The 23,008-nt window shown below is 25.5% G+C and overlaps 1 protein-coding gene across 1 annotated transcript; it reads right to left on the bottom strand.

Moving 5' to 3' along the window:
* Positions 1-147: 147 nt before the first annotated feature.
* LOC135928284 (arrestin domain-containing protein 17-like) lies at positions 148-20,203 on the bottom strand. The gene is made up of 9 exons (XM_065464703.1): positions 20,100-20,203; positions 7,519-7,663; positions 6,505-6,627; positions 5,920-6,067; positions 5,394-5,499; positions 4,775-4,957; positions 4,294-4,482; positions 3,545-3,656; positions 148-673 (listed from the first exon to the last, which is right to left on the bottom strand). Exons 2-9 carry the CDS (start codon positions 7,628-7,630, stop codon positions 219-221), a joined length of 1,428 nt encoding a protein of 475 aa, XP_065320775.1. The 5' UTR covers positions 7,631-7,663; positions 20,100-20,203; the 3' UTR covers positions 148-218.
* Positions 20,204-23,008: the final 2,805 nt, after the last annotated feature.

The raw sequence follows: 23,008 nt of genomic DNA, 5'->3' as shown, positions 1-23,008 counted from the left end.
TAATTCATTTTTTTCACTTAATAATTTAAATCAATTGGATACGAATAATGCAATTATTCGATTCATATGACTTTTTTATTTAAAATTAAACGTAATACAGTATAATTGTTTAAACGTATTACAAAATTATTGTTTGATTGGAAAAAAAATAGTGAGGCGATGTGTGTCCATAATAATTAAAATAAATGTGTGTCCATAATAATTAAAATAAAAAAGGCTCAAATTTGATCATACAAGGCTCCGTTCGTTAATAAGCCTGAATTTTTCTTTTTTTGAATCTCTGGGATATTAGTTACCTCCAGATGATGATCACTGCCTCCATTGCGTAGCATCGATATGGTAGAACCTAACTCTTTGTTAAACATTTGTTTTGCTTCCGATTTAGTCACTATCGCAGATGGGCACGTCAGGGTAACATAAACGGGTTTATATAGGGTGCGCGATTCGTCTAAACTCGTTTGCGGTGAGGTTTTATAGGCGTTTCTATTTATGAGTGTCAGGGTTTCCAGAGAATCCTTCAGCAATGATTCCGGAGTCATATTTAAGTTTGATTTTTGACTTCCGTACTTTGAGCCATCTTGAAAAATATTAGAAGCCCCTCCATCATAAACCTGTCCTACAAGAAATTCTGGCGGAATGTAGTTACCACCTTCTACATGGGTGACGCTATGTTCTTTTTGAAAAATTAAATATTTATTTAAAAATGAATGTAAAATCTACATACAAAAATTAAATTATTTATTAAATTAAAATTGCAAAATGGAATCACATATAAAGGCATTTAGGTTCCAAATATTTTTCAAAAAGGAAGGCATTTCTGTGGTTCTAAAAATTTTTAATATGACGGTGATTTATACAGACGTTTCATGCGATGAAAAGTTGGAGGCACCATGTTTAGATTTACTTTCGTACCTCCTGTTCCAAAATATTTTTTACCCCCTGAAAGATATATAGAGGCAAATGGCTCATACTCTCCCTGGTGGTCATGTAGACACTAGGATAGGCATGATACAACTATATTTAAATTAATGATTTTTTAAAATAATCACGATTAAAATAAATTTTCCCTTTTTTTGCTTATAATCTAAGAAAAGGCTGTAATCAATTGCTAAAAAAAATTTAAAAATTAGATACTGTGTTAATCCATAACAAATAAAAAATCATTATATAATTGTTTAAATTTAAGGAAAAATCTATTATTATTTCAATTTGCCCTTATACAGATTTATATTAAAAAAATTAACTATTAGTTAATATAATATAAACATTGTTATAAAATTATTTTTAATCATAATGTTTAAAATTGAATATAGCATTTTTTTAGAATCAAAAATTTTTAGAAAAAGATTTTGTACAGTGAAAGTGTTAAATTGTTTTTTTTCTAGTACACATAAAATTTTTATATTATTTTATAAAACCTGATTTCAGAATTTGTAAAAAAAGATTTTTTTTGCCCAAAATTTTGAGCATAAAAACTTTGATGATTGATAAGATTAAATTTCCATCATGAAACATTTTTTATGCATAAAAATCACAAAAGATTTATCTTTTTTAAAGGGTAAGATTTAATCAAAAATTATGTTTTAGCATAAAAAGCTTCAGATATTAAAAATCTTTCAAGATTTTGTTCTATTTAATGTTTCATTTTATTTATTTCCACATTTTTATATTATCACAACGAATAAGAATTTATAAGGTTGCATACATTATTATCACTATTTTTATTAAATTGAATATTATATACATTTTAGAATCCGTAGATGTTTTTTAAAAAAGGGATCGAAATCCAGAAGAAAATGTATGCTCGATGTAAAATTAACTAATACATAAATAAGTTAAACAGTAAATTTATTGTAATGGAATAATATTAATAAAATTATTTATAATAAAAATTAGCCTTTAAATAATAAAAAAAAAATTATAAAGTATTATTCAAACATCCACGAACATATTTAGCTTTACTTAACAAGTGCTCCTGAAATATTTAAATATTTTTTTAATATATATTAATATTAAAAATATTAATTGAATCATCATTTGAATATAAAAATTATTAAGGGAAAGTGCATTTTGCGAAAAATTTCTCTCAAAGAAAGTATTCAATTTTATCTATACAATTATTTGAATAAGCATCTGCATGTGGTTGATCCTGCAGGATTTCCAAATGGGTAATTAACTTTTAACATATTTTCAGCAGATTGATATAAGGCCAATTAATAAATTTTGAGTGAATTATTGCTTCTAATATGCTATTATCCTCACACAGTGAAGGAAATATATATTATAAGAAATGATAATTACCTTTATTATAAGCAGCTGATGACAAGGTAAAAGCTCATTTATATCTGTCACTTCAATAACTAAGGGAAAGTGCATTTTACGAAAAATTTCTCTCAAAGAAAGTATTCAATTTTATCAATACAATTATTTGAATAAGCATTTGCATGTGGTTGACCCTGCAGGATTTCCAAATGGGTAATTAACTTTTAACATATTTTCAGCAGATTGATATAAAGCCAATTAATAAATTTTAAGTGAATTATTACTTCAAATATGCTATTATCCTCATACAGTGAAGGAAATATATATTATAAGAAATGATCATTACCTTTACTATACGCAGCTGATGACAAGGTAAAAGCTCATTTATATCTGCCACTTCAATAACTTATCTAGATCTATAGTAAACATTCATTGGTAAATACCTTAAAATAATTTATTTTATTCTTAATTCAATAAATCACTTCTAAGCTGTAAATCAAATTCGTAAATGTTGTATTGATAAAATTTCTGAGAAAAATATATAATATGGATGAGGATATTAAAATATGATCGAGATAGATTTTTCTAGAAAAATTTATATATTTTTATTTATATACTTTTTAAGTAAAAAAAGAATAAATTTTAAAAGGATCGAATATTTAACAATGATCACGATCCTCAATTTAAGAGAAATCATAAATCCGGGTAAATTGCCTAAATCAGGATTGTCGATCCTTTGATCTCGATCCTTTAACAACTCTGATTTTATAATTGATTTTATTTTAAGGAACATTTTAAACTCGTCAAGATTTAAATAAAAAAATTAATGATTTTTGCCCACCCTTACTGGACATCACATTCTTTTATTAGACCTGCGCTGGTTGTGGTTTCGATTCCAAAATGTTAATAAACATTGTAAATTAATCGTATACTTTTTTATGACCTATTTCGGTTTCTAGACATTTAAAAAGGCTTCTCTCCTCGGTAACTAAATTTTAAGAGAGGGGTTCTAGTTTTGTCTCGATAATTCTCGTTAGTGTTTTTAAATGGATCGATTTGAATCAAGATTTTAGCCAAAATAATATTTCGCATGCCTCGAGATTTTCGTTAATAGATGATCCCCAAATCTTTGTGTAATCTTTGAGCAAAATGTCGATGTTTGCATAATATTTTTTTGGCTAGAATATTGGGTGAGCCATTTAATACTAGTTTCAGTTCCAAATTCTATAAAATTAAAAATATTAAGCGAGTTTGATAAAATAATTTAAAATCCCAAATAAACCGTAATATAATTTTGGAATAGGAGCATTGGAATAGATTTGAGGAGTTGTGGAAATGATTACGGGAAAATCTAGACTTAATCGTTTATTTGAGCGCTCGATATCTAAGCTAAACTAAAATAGAAATTGATTATTTATTATAAATATAAACTGCCATAAAATTTGAAAAATAATACAATTATAACCAGATTATCTAATGGAACCATAAAGCTATAAACATATTATTTTTTATCGACTTAATGGGAATCAATAAATTAAAGTTTTATCATTAGAACGAGAGATAAAATAAAAAGTATGATTTAATATATTCCCTGATTAATATTGACAATCAGTATTTTCTAATATGCAAATTGAAATAATTTTAGTCCTGCAGATATAAGACACCACTCTTATGACTATTTAATGATGCCCGAATTGTTTTACATTACATTGATTGTGCTTTTGGCTGGACCTTAAAATCTAGTTAATTATAATGAAAGTTAACTATAAAGAGGCTAATTTATGAATTATAAGAGTTAATTATTTAAATTGTCTATTATATCTAAAAAACCCATAAAAAATCTGCCAAGAGGCGGAATCTGGGACCAAAAAATATTTCAAGAACCATAAGGCTTTTTTTTAAAAAAGAATTCTCCGCTTTCAATTTTGGTGTTTTATTTTTTTTTAATATAATGTGAGCTAATCTCACCGTGTTTCCTTCCCGACCATTTTTTAAAAAATTATTTTAAAAAATTAAAACATTATGTCAAACTTTTAAAATGTAGGATATTTGAATGAGCCGACATATATGCTCAAGTGTTGGTGGAACGACTGGTACAAGAATGCGAAAGGAAGAAGATGTTATTTGAACGTTGGCGTTGTTAGATATTTTTGGAGATATATTGTTGGTTACGACGTATGAAACACTTTTGAAATACCCGTTGCAATTGTAATTCACTTTCTATTTTATAAAATAAATAAATATATTTTTACACGTGTTTCTAACTTAAATGGGAATAAATATTTTGTCAAAATCGTCACCTTTGAAATTTAGTGCATATTTTGTAGAAGAATAAAATTGTATATAAATGAAAGTTGAGTAATAGCTAAATGTTCATCGACTCAATCTACAGGCCCGTCCCGAAGAAAATTCAATAACAATAAAATGTTTTAATTTATATTAGTTTATTTCAAATTTTAGTTGCAAAATTTTAGAGAAAAATCCTGAAGCCAAAGAAGCAAAAAAATTATACTTGTATTAGTTGGATGACTAGGAAGATATTTTGAAACGATTTGTTTATGATTTTTGTTTTAAATTTTAAAATTTCGCCACAGCAATAGGCCATGCGGTCCAAATTAACGTCAAGATAGAGGGTTCCTTTTCTTAAACCGCACATGAACCATAAATTTTTTGATTTCTGTAAAACTAGAGGTTGCTAAGAAGTTTGATAAATTATGTTTTATATACAGAATATTTTTAAGTAATTAAAAAATTTTATACTCAACAGCAAATAAATATATAAATCAAGCTGATATTGATTGCTGGTCATGACTAGAGTTGGGTAATGGCTAAATGTCGGCTAATTCGGCTCAATTTAAGGCGCCTGCCGGAGAAAATCCTTTATTATGAAGGCGTTTTAATTTATATTAGTTTCTTCCAAAGCTTGCTATCTTTTTAAGAAAAACCTCGAGGCCAAAGTGATCGTTTTCGGATATAAACTTGGTTTAGATGATTTGATTTTTTTTAGCCGACTAAAAATATAGTAATTACCCAACTATAGTCACGACCTACTAAAACTATATAACGCTATACCGAAAATAATATACATTCTATGATATTTTTAATGAACCAGAAGAAAAATTAATTATTACATAATGTTTTTCGTCATTTTCTAGAGGCGGTCCAATAATGGTAAAATATTTAATTTCTTGAGGAGGTGAAGCGTAAGGTATATCTAAGATAACCTTTAAGAAATACCTGTATAGCGTATTATATAATTGCCAATATTTAATATTTATGATAATTAAAGGTTGATATACCTAATAAAGTCTAACTATTTCTAAGCCCACCATTCTCAAATTAACATTTTTTCTTCTCAAAAGTGTGGGATCAATTAAGTTGTGAACAGCCTACCCTCTTTTTACAAATAAGTACACAGGTAGGATTGGGTATAAATTTATTAAATCTAGCCTATGATTATAGATAATGTTCCAAAAAGATCCAAAAATTCGAACCAAATTAAGCATTAATTGAAAAAAAAAAAAAAAATTTTATTTTAGCATTTCAGTAAGTTCCTTTCAAATTTATTATAAAAGCCCAGCTCAATTAATTTTTTAAACTTAACACCGGCCCTGTTTAATAAATAGGCTGATTTGCAGGGCTTTTATAGTAAAGTACCTAATGTGTCCGTATTTGCTTTCAAATGAGCAGGGCAAATAATTATCAGGGAGCGTAAATTTGAAGGGTATTTTGTGGATGCCTTTGATCAAGATAGAAAGTGGTTTACCATTAGAGATTGGGGTTTGTAGTGGCGATAATATTGATTCTGTTGATATTATAGTATATAATATCAAAATCACGGAATTTCTAGATTCGATTAGCAATACTGATCATAAATATAATAATACAGATACAAAACGATTATACTTTATTCATTATTTTAATTATAATGTTCTTAATAATTCAATGTCTAAGAAAATTTTTTAAAAAAAATACAAATTTAATATTATATTCGTTAGTGTTTCAAATTTAGCCAAAAAATTTTTTTTATTAATACAATTCTGATTATGTACATAACTTATATGAAAAATTCTTGGCTAAATAGGTTTAGCTATAATCTCAATCAATATAATGTATAACAATTCGGGCATATTCGGCATCATGAAATCTATACCAACTTATCGCAAATTTATGCTAACTATGAAGGTAGTATCTTAATATAGAAAATAGTACCCTTTAATTATAAAATAAACTTTAACTAACCTCTCCCGAAAATAATATCCGTGTCATCCAAGAAATATTGATCCTGTTTTAGATATCTCTTTTCACCTCTTTTGATCTCTTCGAGTTTAACATGTGCTTTACATTTCAAATTCACTCTAATATCTTGTTAATGTATTTAATTTTTTTTACAAAAAGAAATTAATGTTTTTTTTATTATTTTAATAGTAAGAAAATAGAATGTTATTACAGTATTGATGTTGTCACTGGGAAATTTTTTTTTATTAATTAGTTAGCGCATTAATATCTACACCAGAAAAGATGTAACTTGATTTATTAATGTCAATTGTTTTTAGTTTTTTTTTATACTGTAACAAATTTTGCAATTTAATATTTATTAATGATAATTTTATATAAAAAAAATCTGGGTTTTTAGTTTAAGGTCTAAATTAACGAATTAGGACAGATTAGAGGGTTAGAATTAATCACATAAGCCACCTGTATGGTTTTAGAAATAATTATAATAAAAATTTACATTTAAAAAAAAAAATTTTTTAAATAGTTTTATAATAAATATAGAGCAAAATATATAATATAAAATAAATATCTTTCTCTTATTATATATGCTCCTAAATTACATTAGTTAATAATTTTAATTAATTATAATTTAATTTCTTATGATTTTTAATAGAAACGATAATACAAGTTATATAAAGTCATAAAGGAACTTCAAAAAACAGGTTACTCCTTTTTTTTTCATTAGTGAGATTAAAAAAATTTTTTTGATTCGGGCAGGGCAATTTAGAAATAACAAATTTTTGGGCCTGAAATTTTTTTCAATTTTGAATAATTCGAATTTTTTAAACAAAAGTTGACCGGATTGGAATAAAAAAAAAATTTTTAACCGGACCAGGCCTTAAAATATCTGTAGAAATTTTGGGCCGAAAATTACGGGCTGGACTGATTTATAATTGGGATGTGATCTAAACAAAAAATGTGACTTTTTTTAGCACGCAACTAAATTATTATTTTTTATTGTCATAAGCAAGCTCAAACTTCTAATTCTGATATTTTGACATAACTCCAACAGCACGTGACCACCAATCGTTTGCCCCGGGTAATATACGAATCGATTGAGATTTATTTCGAAGCGTTTAATATCATCCATTTCTTATGTTATCCATTTTTTAAATATTGTGTTCTTTTTGTTTTTAAAACATAAATTCAGGTTATATAATACTTTATCAGCCAAATTTATTAATAAAAAAAAATATCTCATTCAATAAAAAATAATCAATTTATTTTATAAAACAAATTAATTATTAGATGGAACATAAAATTTATTATAAAAATACAATCGAGTTAGAAAAGTTTTACTGTTAATTATTTTTTAAATATAAATTTAAGCATATTTTTCGTAATATACGATCTTCTAATTAGATTTCTTGTTTTAAAAAAAATTTTATTATTTCCAGCTGGAAATATTTTAATTAAGAATCATGTTTAATTGGTTGTAAATCTTCTCATTAATTTGCGTAGAAAAAAATCGCTTATAAAAAAATTAAATATTTTTTTGCAAAAATCATCTAACTATCACCCGTTAAAAATAAATGAACTATTTACTCTGGTCTCTGCTTTTTATAATACATTAATAATTTAAAATCACCAAAAACACTATTAATATATTTATAATAGAGTAATGTAATGCATGCCAGGCCAGACTTGCATTGCTTTTGTAAAAAAAAACCAAGATTATCCTACAAAAAACCCAAGATTATCCTACAAAAAAAATCCTCGATTTATCCCTCCAGAAAATCGAAGCGAATAATATAATATTTGTATTTGGCTTATAGATCCTGAATTGAATAATTGGGAATACGAATAACTATTATCGAAGTTATTATAAATATCAAAAATGATAAAATTAAAAAACATTGCATAATTAATAATCGTATGTTAGATGCATTTATAATAGAAATAACTATCTTTAAAATTAATTTATAAAAAAATAGAGCCAATTTTTCATTTCAGCAGCAATAAAATGTTCCTAATTGTTTCTTATTTTGAAGACATATGATCTTTGGTAATCATATTTGTGCCTAAAACTAGACGCTCACGCAGGATGTAAATTGTTTAAACGTGACTTTAGGAAATTATAAGCAGGAAGTCAACTACCGCAATAAAAAAAATGTATATAGGAAATGACTGAAAAAAATTAAAATATTTGATTACAGTGCCCTTAATTTTATATTTAGGAAAAGGACTAATCATGAATATTTGCAATAATTTAATTTAACAATTAACGAATAATTCTAATATTTACTAATTAAAGATTTTAGTAAATTTGAGAAAAATTCGTATGAATAATATCAATAAATTTTTTGCCAACTCTTCTTATTTTCAAATCTAATCCTTAATAGAAAGAAAGAAAGAAAGAAAGAAAGAAAGAAAGAAAGAAAGAAAGAAAGAAAGAAAGAAAGAAAGAAAGAAAGAAAGAAAGAAAGAAAGAAAGAAAGAAAGAAAGAAAGAAAGAAAGAAAGAACACCTTATGGCAAGACCAATTTTTAATTTTTTCCTCAAACCAAAGGCTGACGAGACTAGGATGAGGTTAAAAGGGCCATCAGATATATGGGCTAGGTTAATATATATTTAAAAAATGGATTAATAAAATTTGGTGGTAGTTAGGAAATTGCTACTTGTTATACGACGACATGCATTATCATTAGAATTTTTTAATTATATATGTAGAAAGGAAAATGAATGAATTTAAATGATAAACAATTATGTAAATTTTGTTCGTATAACATGACACAAAATAATATACATTAATATTATTTTTATAATTTTGTACATTAATTATACATCTAAAAAAATAATTATTGGTTTTTTTCCAATTATTAATATTTCAGAAGACTCTTTTATAAATAATATATAAGTTTTTTAAAAACAATAACTTTTAAAAAATTGAATCTATTCAAATCAAAAAAAAAATTATGCGAAATTATATTTAGACGAGCACGTAGCTAAAAGTAAGACATTTTTATTAAAAACATTCATTAAAAAATCACTTCAAAAGTTGTCTTTTTGATCTAATTTATTTATGCTTTATAAAGAGATGGAAATAAATTAAACGTCAATTTTTTTTACTTAAGCTCACTAAAAAAGAAGAAATTTTCATACAGGGACCCGAAGTGAACCGTAAAATTATTATGAACCTTAACAAATATCTGAACCGTAATCGAACCGATATAATTATTTTTTGAAGGAGTAAAATAAAACCTTAACAAAAAAAGTTAAACCGGTTTGAACGGGGTTAAACTGGTTTCAATCAATTACCTTCTTTTCCTTGTGGTGTATTACATATTTTACCATATCTGCGTCGTTATTTATAATTATTAACTTTATCAAAATATTTGTTTAATATCCATAAGAAGTATATATTAATTTTTTTCACTATGACTTAAATTGATACAAAATCTTTTAACTGCTTCATATAGTATAAGAGCCATCCTATTTTCTCTATTTTAGTATGCAAAATATCTAAATAACCAATTCTAAATTTTTGATTTAGTTGCATTTATTTAATTAATTAAGTATAATATCACCACCTACCCATGAGTAGTTTGATAGAATGGTCAATATTCCTATATAAATTTCAAAATGACAAAATTTATAAGGTTTTAATGTAATATATTATTTATAGAATTTTAGCATTGAGTATATTTTATAACATTAGTAATTTATAGCCTTTATTATGAAAAATAGATTTTGAATGCAAGTATTTGCAAAGTTGTTCAAATCTGTTTTTTATATTATTTTTTAAATCAATAATATTCATATGATGTGGCTTTCGAAATTGATGATGAATTCTAATTAATTTATCAATATCATAATTTTACAATATTTGTCTGCTTTAACCTCATATTATTTTTGTATTATTTCTTATAGTATTAGAACCATATTCCTATCTTCTATATTTTAGTAAAAATATCTAAATAATTTTTTTTTGATTTAATTGCATTATTTAGTTAATCTAAAAAACAGTTTTTATATATTGGGATTTAAAAAAATTTGAATATCTAAAATTATATAAACTTGTTCTTATAGTACTTACGGTTCCCAATAAACAAGTTTCTGTTGAAAGGATCGGGGGTAAAATTTGTGTTATTGTCATACTCATAACAAACAAATATGAATCCAATTTTATTAGAAAATATATTACTTTATACTTTCGGAGATATATTTAAAAATGAGTTATGATTCTTATAGATTTTTTTTATATATTATTCATAGATGCTTATAATAAAAATATATTAATTTCATTTATTTTATAAATAAACAAATAAATTAACCTAAGTTATGGCAAAAATTTTAATAAATAATATTCATAATTAAAATCATTATACGATGACGTTGCTACAATAAAAATAATTTTAAAAATATTTTCAAACCGTAATGAACCTTTATAAACCTTTACAATTAGCTGATCCGAACCGAAACTTTATCAACTTTTTCTTAAGAACCGTAGTCGAACCGTAAAACATCATAATTGTTACTGAACCGTAACCAAACTGAATCGTTATAAATAAAGATTCGGGTTCATATAATTTAAAACTACACTTTGAAATAAAATTATAATGATACGAGGATTTAAGATTCTTTTGGAGGGTTAAAACGGACTATATACATGGCATTATAAAAAAAAATTATAGATAAGAAATCATGATTTAAATTAATATCTTTTATTTTTATAAATGTTGCATTTTTTTATAATATAATAAATATTAATTGCAATGGCTCATTTTTCCCATATATCTTTTTGTAGAAAAAAAGTAAAGAAAGGCACCCTATATGTATGCTCCGAGTTCACTAAAAATTTATACTTCGACCTTGGCCGGGCTCGGTTTTAAAAAAGCTTTAAATATAAAAATTAAAAAATAAATATTTAAAAGTATTTTATCATAATAAAATGATAATTAAAATTTATATAACTTTAAGGGAATCTTCCACTTCATAATACTTAAGGGCTTCTCAATCAAAAAAAAAGAAAAAGTGATATTTTATGAAAATGGTATAATTCAGTTTCCAAAAAAAGTTATGTAAAAATGATTGGAAAAGTTGTTAAATCGTTATGCGAGGAAAAAAAATATATCAGATGAGTTATAAAAAGCCATTTCATTTAATCTTTCTTGTCTTATAATAATTTTTAATTATTGAATTTGCTTATTCTGAACTTCATTTTACAAGTGATGAAGCATTCTATTTATTTAACAAATCGAATCGATAGAGAACATTCAATGTAAATGGGTAAAAAAAAATGAAGAAATTATAATGTATAATTATTATATAAAATTTTGCCTGATTTATAATTTTATTAATCCAGGTGAATAACCGGGGGGCGAGGGATCTCAAATTTGCTTGTTCTCGTAAATATCATTTTAAGATAATAATAATCATCCCCCATACAGACCCCACACCCTCCCCCTCTCCTTCAAAAATGTATACAAGATAATTACTATAAAGTAGAATTTGAAAGAAAAATTATAATAACTTTTTAAAGTAATAATTTAAAATTTTATTAAAAAAAATTGAAAACACAAAATTATTTTTATAAAAATATATTATAGCCAAAGGCCTAGCTGGACCTAAAGATCTCCAATAAGATTTATGGCGGGAAAACCAGCCTAATAGCGTTTTCCCCTTCACTCTATATGAAACTGAATATGGCTATGCATTAATCAATAGATTTATTATATCTATTTATATTGTTAATGATGGATTGCCCTCGATAAGATATAAACTGGATTCCCCCTTCCACCCTAATAATTATAAGTATTTAGTTTATTATTTTTGAATTATTATAGGCTTATTTTAAAAAAAATTAATATATTATATCAAAAATTATTCAAAAATTCTATAATCAAATGATTACCATTATATTAAAGTCTATTTATCTGACACCGACCGTGCTTAAAGATTTTCAGATCAAACTTTATTAAGATTTGTTAAGATTCTTTAGGCTATTTTAAAAATATTTTTTAAAAAAATCTAAGTGTTTTTAAACTTTTAGAAGTTTTTTAAACTTTTAGAAGTTTCAACATTTTTATAAAATCGTATGTTAAATTTCAAAATTTTTTAAATTTTCTAGAATTTTCTAAAATTATATCTTGGACTTGTTTTTATATTATATGAACAAAAGACTTATTTTTTCTTTTTCAATAAAGTTTCAAAAGTTTGCAAATCGAATTTTTTTTATACACACCTTAAAAAATTTGATTTTCGGTATTTTTTTTAACATTTCATTTTTTTAAAAATTTAAATTGCAAAAATTCTATATTCTAACTTAATCAGGGACTGGTTTATTGACCCCCCTTCCGGCCCCATTTTTTAAAATGGCAGAGCATTAAATTTAATTTTGTAAACGCTTTAATGTTCGGTCAGCTAATTTGACATCATCAACTAGCATGTTATTTTATAATCATTAAAAACGATTATCTGATTTAATTTGGCATTACATTGCAAAAATTCTATATTTTAACTTAAATCAGGGACTGGCATATTGACCTTCTCCCTCCTCCGGCCCGATATTTTAATTTTAGGGCAGAGTTTACTAAGTTTAAATTAAAAATTATATACGAATTACTTTATCCGATTCCCTGAGAATATTCCAATTAAAGTTCCATTTTTATAAATCCCATCTGGGACCGATTATTTTTTAAGGTCCTCCCCTCCCCCGGGTTTTCATTTATATTTACGTCCGATACCTAGGCAATCAAGTTTCTCTGAAAAACCAAATTTGAAATAGACGATACACTTAGATGTTTTGAGAATAAAGATTTTCTTTTTTTTTAACAAAATAAAAACCAAATTTAAAATCTTTTTAATATATATTAACGTATTGCGGTCGCCGATATTCCATATATCATACCTCTTAGCACAGAACCACCTAGTTGGCTTCAGAATAAAACCCGGTCCTTGCTGGATTCGCACCCAGATCTATACGGTAGATAACATATCCACTCACTGACTAATAAAACACATAAAAACCAATAACGTTCATAGGCGTATCTAGGAGGGGCACTACTAGGTGAGTAAATTTTATTGAGTTTTCCTTTATTGTGGGCCTTTGGTTTTATATTATATTTTTATAAAAATAATTTTGGAGATTCACTTATTTTTTTATAAAAATAATTTTGGAGATTCACTTATTTTTTTTTATAAAAATTTTGAATTATAGTCACGATTTTAAAAAGTTATTAACTTTAACTAAATTTTCTTTAAAATTCTTCTATAATGTCATATATTGTATACATTTTTGAAGGGAAGTGTGTGGGGGAGGGGAGATTTTTATTAGCTTAAAATGATATTTACAAGAATGAGCAAATTTACGATGAGGAATACCATGCATGTTCCTATAGAATATTAATATATACCGAATATTGATATTCGTTGAATAAAAATCAATTTGTATTGTTCAATTTAATTGCACGTTTATTATGGCCCCAAAATGATCCTTTCCTTACTAGGTAAAAATAAAATTTAATATTCTTAAAAAATAGCATTATCATAATTACTATTTAAAATATAGGTTATGTTATATTATAAATCATAATTATCAATTATAATATTTAAAATGTTCATTTTTCGACCGTTTTAAATATTTTCTCAGATTTATGTAATGGATTCTTGTTTTGATAAATGCAGTCAATAATAAAATTTCTATAAAAAAATTCTTTTTGATTGAAATTGTTTCATCATCTATTAATATTTAATACATTTATAATTATAGCTTAAACATTTTATCGAAAGTAAATTTGAGTAATTACACCTCTTACCACATCAATAATGTTGACTTACTCTTTTTAAAATAATTTGTTATTTATACTTCTTCAACAAATTATTTTCATTTCAATTATAATTTTATCGTTAAGAAATAAAAATATATATAAATTTTGAACTTACCAAAAATAGAATGCTAATCTAAAAATGAAAGTGTCATAATAAATAAGTAATCACTATATAGTGTAATATATATATAATACACCACACAAAGGTATGATAATATAAATAAGCATGAAGAAAATATAATTATTTTTAAGCAAAATGCCTAATTATTTTATAGCTCATAGCGTGGGGGGGGGGGGGGATCTGACTTCAAAAACTTCTAAAACGACATCCCGATGGCTCATAAACTTGTTATTGAAATTGTGAGTCAGATATTATATTAATTAAAATGTATTTTATTTCCAATTCCGATAATTATTTTTACATAAATAAAATACTGCCTTTAAGACAATTTTACGTTATCAAAATTTTATATAGGAATGCCAACACTAATAACGGTACTCCCAACGTACTGAGACTTTTTGGCGGCTCAGGACAAAATCTAATTTGGCGGCCATTTAAAAACCCACAATTTATCTAAGCTTATTTAAAATTTTTTCGCATTCTGACAAAAACTAAAAGCATGTAATATGGTAAATTTATTGAATTCTAATCATAAATATGAGTAACGCATATTAAAAATTACTAATCTAATGCATGACAGTTTATATAATCCCAGGCTTATCATATATATTAAAAATTATAAAATAGCAGTACATTTATTCTCCTCGCTTTTTATTTGAATCTAACGACGATGCAGTGTCATTTTCGATTGAAATTAGGAATAGGTTTACGAGGCGGTCTTACCCCATGCAGAATCTTAAAGTAAGTCTTGATTAGTTTAAGCATTAAAAAACTGTATTCAGCCGATGCGACTGTAATTGCAATGGTTGGAATAATCCCCAAAACAATTGCTACATTTGGCAGGACTTCCTATTATTGTAAATATAAGCGCAAAATTTCCAAAATAATTTGATGGTCTGCTTATACGTACAATATATTTATTAAAAATTTTTATTCAGTTAATTGATCTAGAATACATATTGTTTTCCTATGAATTTTGATCCGTTAATAAAATATTTAATTAACTATAATATTCCTTTAGCTCTGTTTCGGGCGCATTTACCAATGAAGGTATATCAAATAAAAGCCCAAAATGATCCTAAAAAGTTTTAACTATTGAAAACGTTCTTCTAACCAAAATCTTCGCTTGATCGAGTAATACATTAAAAGATTCAATATATCAATGTGTTCATTATCTATATCGATTATTTCCCGCATTTCAGATCTGGCGCATTGTATCTTTTTTAAAAGTGTTTTAAAAAAGTCCCTTTTTGAGAATCAATAAATTCCGCTCTCGCTTCTTTTTTTTTAGTTTCTCAGCACCGGAGTCAAATTTGTTTCTTCTTCACATTTTTTAAACTCTTTATATGAAATATAATATTATATGGCACATTCTAACAATTTATTTCACTAAAACGGTATTTTTTTAATCTGGTTTGTCCGTCTGAAATTAGTATATAAATTTAAAATAACCTCAATTTAGATGAAGGCAATTTAAAGTATAACCACCAGTGGTGTCACTAGCCTTTACAATCTCAATGGGCTCAAAAAATCAGATTTTCAAATGACCTTCTTTTTCTTTTCTTTTTTTTTTTAGCTAAAAGGATCTCTCTTCAAATTAAGAAGCTTGATGTGCGTCCCCACTTAAGTGACTCTACTGATACACACACATAAGGTTTATGTATTAGTGAAGACTATGGTGTAAGCATTTTTTCATCATAGAGGAATAATAATCATAATATCCAAGGAGTGCTTCCTAGTTGATTTCAAAAACCAGACTTTTAAAAATTGATAAAATATATCTAATTTTTATCAATATTATTATTTTTTTGCCTATATCATTCACCTTGTATCTTGAATAAATAATTTTCCAAATTTAAGATAATATTAATAACAAAAAATAAATCATATTCTTAGCCTTTTTTAAAAAAATAATAAATTTATTATCAAATTCTTAGCCTTTTTTTAAAAAATCATAAATTTATAAATTTATTTCGATTTTGGCATTAAAGTAGGGTTGTTAAAACGCCCTTATCGGGTCGATTTTAAAAACGACCCGATAAAGATTTTAGCCAAAATAATATTATGTAGGCCTAGAGATTTTGCTCAAAGATGCAGAAAGGTTTGGACCTCTATCTGCCAAATCCGTAGGCTTATATAATATTATTTTGGCTAAAATTCATAGTTTTAAAGTTTGAAATAATGTTTCTTTTCAAAATATTATTAATTCGATTTTTATTAGCTACCGATATACTTTCGAGCCTAATTAATATTACTACTGGTTGGGATATTTAATTTTAATGTTCTTATTTTAGTGGAATTATTGTTATTATCATAGTTGCAATTGAAAAAGGGTATCAGGATATGGATAAGTGGTATCAAGATCTAGCATATCCGACGTTGATCTATTGTATTTAGGCAAATTAATGTTCTTATTTTAGTGGAATTATTGTTATTATCATAGTTGCAATTGAAAAAGGGTATCAGGATATGGATAAGTGGTATCAAGATCTAGCATATCCGACGTTGATCTATTGTATTTAGGCAATTTCTTTGATAACATTTTACAATTATAACAGTGAGATCAATCATTAGAATAAAAATATATATAGAATATAAATTATTTGGAAAAAAAATATGCGTCGGGTGTGACTTTCAGAAATGGCAGCGTTTCGGCGTGATCAAAAATTTTGGCGGCCCGCCAACGGCCTTCCGGAGCATAAATATTTTAGGTACAAAATTGTAATATTATTACAATACTTGTGTGGTAAAGGCATGATGTATGCTAATATTAGTCTATTGCTATCGCTTTTAAATGAATAGCGGTTATCTTTCACTTGAGCATAATCTCTTAATTTTGGTATAGAGTATTCAAATAAATATGAAATAATCGATGAAGAGGTCCCTTAATTCGAATCATTATTTTACGAATGCTACAATTTTAATATTTAAAAAAAAACAGACGAGAGAGGATAGCAGATAAGGCGATGCAACGTTAATTTAATCCTCCTCAAAAATTTAATTGTATTTTGTTTTATGCATTAATGCATTACATTATTTAATATTATTATTTTCAAATACTATGAGATAAGGAATTATAGAAAAAAGCCTTTCTAAAGAAAATAAGAATATTAAATTAAATTTTTTTGGAGAAATTATGTTGGATTTAAGTATGGATAATATGTTTTATTAAATATTTTTTTATTAAGTTATAATATAAGAATAAAACAAGAAAAAACTAATCATAATCAATAAATTATTGGAAATTATATTCGTGGAATAATTAACTCCCTACAGAATATCAAAAAAAGACCCATAATAATGAATGACAAATATTTTTTTAGAGATAAATTGTCTAGATTAAATAATATATTATTTTTTTAAATCGAAGAATTTTTTTCATTATAAAATGTAGTTTCAATAAAAGCCCCGCCCCCGCGAATCTCTCAGAGAAAATATTAATAACAACAAAACATTTACCAAAATCTAATCAAACTTAATCTCCATGTTTAATTTCAAATATATAACAAAAACCGGGGTAAATTTGTTTTAAAAGAAGATAATGTCAAAAGGATGGAAAGTTTGGTCTACTTGCACGACCTCCCTTTTATTTATTTTTTGAATTAAAAGTAAATTTGAAATTTATCGGTTAATTTTTTTTTGTTTTTTTTACATTAAAAACGATCATCTCAGAAGAGTTTTCTCGACTACAAAAATGATAGCGTTTTTTATAATTTATGAAAATCTTTACATTCCTACCTTCGTTTATCAGACAAAATTAGGAATAAAAAGTAAGAAAATCATATCAAAAATTCGGAATAGAAATCCTTGAGATGGCATGACTTAGCCAAAATAGAAATTTGACCTTTCCACAGCGGGGTTTTTCAACATGCAAAGATAAATTAATTAAATTTGTTTTGACTGTGTTTTTCAGAAGTTTCATTTTATTCTATTTTTCTACTGAGTTCCGTGCATTTTTAATATATAGGGTTTAACCAGTAACATCGTTGGGGAAAGGGGGGGGGGGCTAAAAACTTGGGAGAGCCTTGTAAAATTTGATTCTATGTATAAATTTTAATTAAAATCAGAGATATGCAAACCGCAAAATTTTAAGGTCTAGCCCGGTCTTGCCAAATTTGTACTCGGCCTGGCCCGTTTCCAATTTTTTACTAAATTTGCCCAGCCCTGTCCTGTTATTTTTTAAATATAAGGCCTAATTCAGATTTTTTATAGTTCAACACCAAAATAAACAGCTATTTATAATATTGGGGAGTGATTACATTCATGACACTACACTTTATGGATTATCACTTATATCAAAAATCAGAATTCATCAATAATCCAGACCAATAATTTATTTGCCCTGCCCATTCCATCATTTTTTACCCGGGCCGGGCCTAAAAACCCGGGCTGGCCAGGCCGAATATTTTATATTGCCATTATTATCTATAAAAATTAAAAATAAATATTATAAATTTTAAAAAAATCTGGGCAGAAATTTTTTTTTAAATCCGGGAGGGGCCGAGTTGGTACCTCTGCAGGTTTCTGATTTAAATTCATTTTTTTGCATGTTTTCTTACTGATTTTTATAGACAAAATAAGGTATATAGCATTCGCGTAGGGAAGGGAGGGCAGAAAATTATCTTAGCAAATTTATATTAGAAACCAAAAATTGGTAATTGTACCCCTACAACCCAGTCTATCAAACAAAAATTAAATAAAGTAAGGAATTATAATTTATAAATAACCTGCTAATAAGTTCGATTTGGGTCGATTTTTAAAATCGACTCGATTAAGAGTCAAAATAATATTATGTCTCAGATTTTGCAAATAGAGGTCCAAATCTATCTGCCATTTATGAGCGAAATCTATAGGCTTACATATAATAAAATTATTTTGGTTAAGATCTTAATCCTGTCGTTTTTAGAAATCGACTCAATTTAACAATAAATTAATTTTTTTTTAAAAAAACTAACTATAATATTAGATTTTATATTTCAAGAAAAACAATATACAGTGTAAAATTTCGGGATATAAAAAAAGAAAAAAATGATAGAACAGCTAAAAATTTATTCTAATGAAATTTTGAGACACTCAAAAATTAAATTTAAAAATTGGTTTTCTTATTAAAAAAAATTAATGTATTTATAATTAATTCACTTAAAATTAAAAAAGATTTTATAATCTAATTTAACAAAATGAGCAAGTTATAAAATCGTTGTGATAATGAAAATTTCCCACAAAATATTGATAGTTAATATTGATTATAGTAAAAAGAAAAAAAAATTCAAGTGGTAAAAATTTATATTATTTTAAAAAAATTTAGTGTAACAGAACCACACATGCTAAGAAAAGGGGGGGGGGGAATCTGATGACGAATCCATCCATATGTTTTCCCTCGAGAAAATCCTGGAACGTCTAACCCGTGGAGAGTTAAAATAAAATTTAATGTTAATTGATTTTGAAATATATTTTTATTCATTAAATTTTATTAGAGCTTAACATGATTTTTTTAAAAAAAATATTAAATAAATATACTACATTTTATAATTAGTTTATAACTTTTTAATAGTAAAACTAAACTTTATCTCCTCCCTTGCTTCACTTTTCCCAGCAATGACTATAATGAGTAATGACCGAAATATCAAATAATATTATTAAATACAAAAATTAATCAATTTTTTTTTTACCTGATTTTAAGAAAATAAGAATCAAATATTTACATAATCTTCTCAAATAAAATTTACTTATTAAATTTAGTATTCTATAATAATATAATAATAATATCTTAAATTATAAACAAAATATTATATATAAAAAATTTATTAAAAAATCAATCAATAAAATAATAATAATTTTTATATAATAATTTTTTTTTTTCTAAAAAAAGGCAAAATATGCTTAAAACAGTCCGAATTTCTAACCATTTATTATTGGTTGATCATTATTTAAAAGTCAAGTTTCAAAATAGAAAAATGGTACACAAATTGTTTATTCTGAAATTGTTAGTTCTAGGGGATTTACCGATTTATCGAGTTTAAACAACAAAATCTGTATATCCCCTTTTTCTAAATTTTATAAAAAAAATTTCCTCCATGCTAATGCTAATTTTGGAAGCCATCATGGAATAAATTATTTATGATTATTTTTCTGAGTAGAAACATGAATATTGAATCAATTAATTTTTATAATATTTAATGGCGATATTTTTTACAATATAATATTATTATTTATCATCCTAAAAATTTTTAATTTTGAAGAGGGCGAAATGATGTTTTATTCTTTAGGCAGAATACTCAATCATAAATTTTTGAACACAATTGTTTCTTTTTCAAGAACCTAAAAAGTTTTCTTAATTTCTCTTTTTTAGCTTAAATTCGCTTATTTACAGCTTTCTAGTTTATAGTTTATTTTTAAATATTATGCTAACTTTTGATATAAATTTAATAATAATTCTATAATTGCACTTTTTAAAGTAACAGAATATAGAGTATTGAATTAAGTTCTATTTCTTATCTAGATAACTCTGAGTGTACCAAATCAAGCATTGTGCCACAAGAATCATTCCATCTTTCATGTTTCATAGGTTTTCACATGTTATCACAAGTTGATAAATTTATAAAAATCAATCTATCACACATAAAAACAAATTTAGAGTTCCTTTCTAGGAGACTTTATTAAATTTATATTCAAAATTTTATAATAATTTATAATATATTACAATAATATAGCAAGCAGGTAGCAACTAGAAACATGGTTTTATTTTATTTTTTTTATAATCTATTATTTTAATAGTTTGAATTTTGTGTCATGTATTGCTGTTATGTATAAATGTAAACCCTACATTTAAAATTTTTATAAAATAGAGGAGACTGGGGTTAGTGGAATCGATTTTTATAAAATTAGCTATAGCTCCTGGTTTTTTTTAGATAATGAAAAAATAATATATAATTAGATACCTAAAACTATATTCTATAAAGGTGCCTTATAAGCAATTTTAAGAATAAAATCTTTTTTTTTAAATTTTATTTTTTGTAAAAGTGAAAATTTTGTCCAATAAACCCCAATAGCGGAGTGAGGCAGGCCACTTCAAGGGGCTTCCTAAACCATTGGTTTTTTAGGCCACAATAAATTGAAATACATTTTTATATATTAATAATGACATGTATAGAATAATTTTATTGTTTTATTGTCCAAAATATTATAACACTTATAAATTGAAGCTAATTTTATATAAAAATTGAAACATAATTTTGGATAATTATAAACATTTTGGACATAAATAAGGATCTTAAGGAGATATTATGATTTCTTAGCATAAATCCTAAATGCCAATCATAAACAGCCATGATTGCATTTTCAAGATTTTGCTGCCATAATTAACGTGTATGGTTTAACTAACCCCGCTATCTCTAAATTGACAAATCATGATTGAAATAATATCTAGATATAATAAATACTCATAAAACTTTCCTAAATTATAGAAGAGTGTTAAAACTTTGACATAAAATTTAATTTACATATAAATGATTATATATTTTAATAAAAATTAAAATTCTGTCATCTAAAAATCAGTAGAAAATTTCATCAAAATTTTATTTTTTAATAAATAATTATTTCAAAAAATAATTTGTCTAAAGATGTAAACTAATACAAACTATATTAGGATAAAATTTTAACCTTCTGGTGTATTTAATTTTAAAGGGAGATTAAATGGTTTGCCAATCTCCGAGGTTTACATAACCCCAGTCTTCCCTACTCTAGAACTTAAGGGTCTGCAAAAGATGTGAAAAGCCCAGCAAAAAATTGGCGCCAGACTTACAATAATATAAAAAAAATTATATATTTTTTTGGAAAGGGCCAGGGTGTGAGCTTTTGCTTCTTAACTTTCGTTATCCTTGGAAAATAAATTCGATAGGATCCTAACATTTATTGACTTTCATTTTAAGATAATAAAATTTGAGGCTTGTTTTTACTAGTCTCTTCAGATTTTATTCTGTTTTTGTTTTAAGTGTGTCCTAAATCTAAATAAACTCTTTATTTTTACATTCTATTTAGGAGAAGCTATATAGACGCCTTAAACAAATTTCTGTTAAGAAATAAGCTAGTCAGAGACACGTCCTGAGAGTTTTGTTCGATAAGAGTTATATAAAAATTATTTAAAAACTTAAAGAGTCTCATTAAATTCAAAAAGAAAAATTATTGAATTATAATGATAAATATATCGCAATTACTTTTTTGAATTAGCTTTGATATATTCATTTTAGAGAGAAAGCAAAAAAAGCCACTTAGATTCATTTTTGACAAAGATAAAGAACACAAATTAACTTCTTAATGAATAATCTATATATATGGACCCCTTTAACACACCTATAAAAAGAAAGCGTAGATTAAATATGGGTCGAACTAATAATAATTTTAGGGACATAGCCCGAAGCTCCCAAAGGAATATTTTTCGCAAGCTTATAATTATATAATATGTAGTATAGCTTTATAATATAGCCAGTGTACCCTGCATTCACAGTTTGCCTAAATTCGCTTCGAAGCATACAAAATATGCTGTATTTTTTGTATTTTTTGCCGCGTTTAGTATACTTGG

Source organism: Gordionus sp. m RMFG-2023, chromosome 4 (genome assembly GCF_954871325.1).
Source record: "Gordionus sp. m RMFG-2023 chromosome 4, tfGorSpeb1-WG-v2, whole genome shotgun sequence".
Lineage (NCBI taxonomy): Eukaryota > Metazoa > Nematomorpha > Gordioida > Chordodea > Parachordodidae > Gordionus > Gordionus sp. m RMFG-2023.
This window is presented reverse-complemented; position numbering and strand designations above follow the sequence as displayed.

Bases quoted from the DNA above. Each gene is read 5' to 3' on its own strand.
- LOC135928284 (XM_065464703.1), bottom strand. From the start codon at position 7,630: ATGGATGATATTAAACGCTTCGAAATAAATCTCAATCGATTCGTATAT. The intron at 5,500-5,919 runs GTACTTTACTAT...TACGCTATACAG, and splicing joins AGCAAATACGGACACATTAG to GTATTTCTTAAAGGTTATCT. The intron at 4,958-5,393 runs GTAATAATTAAT...CAAACTTCTTAG, and splicing joins AAAATGACGAAAAACATTAT to CAACCTCTAGTTTTACAGAA.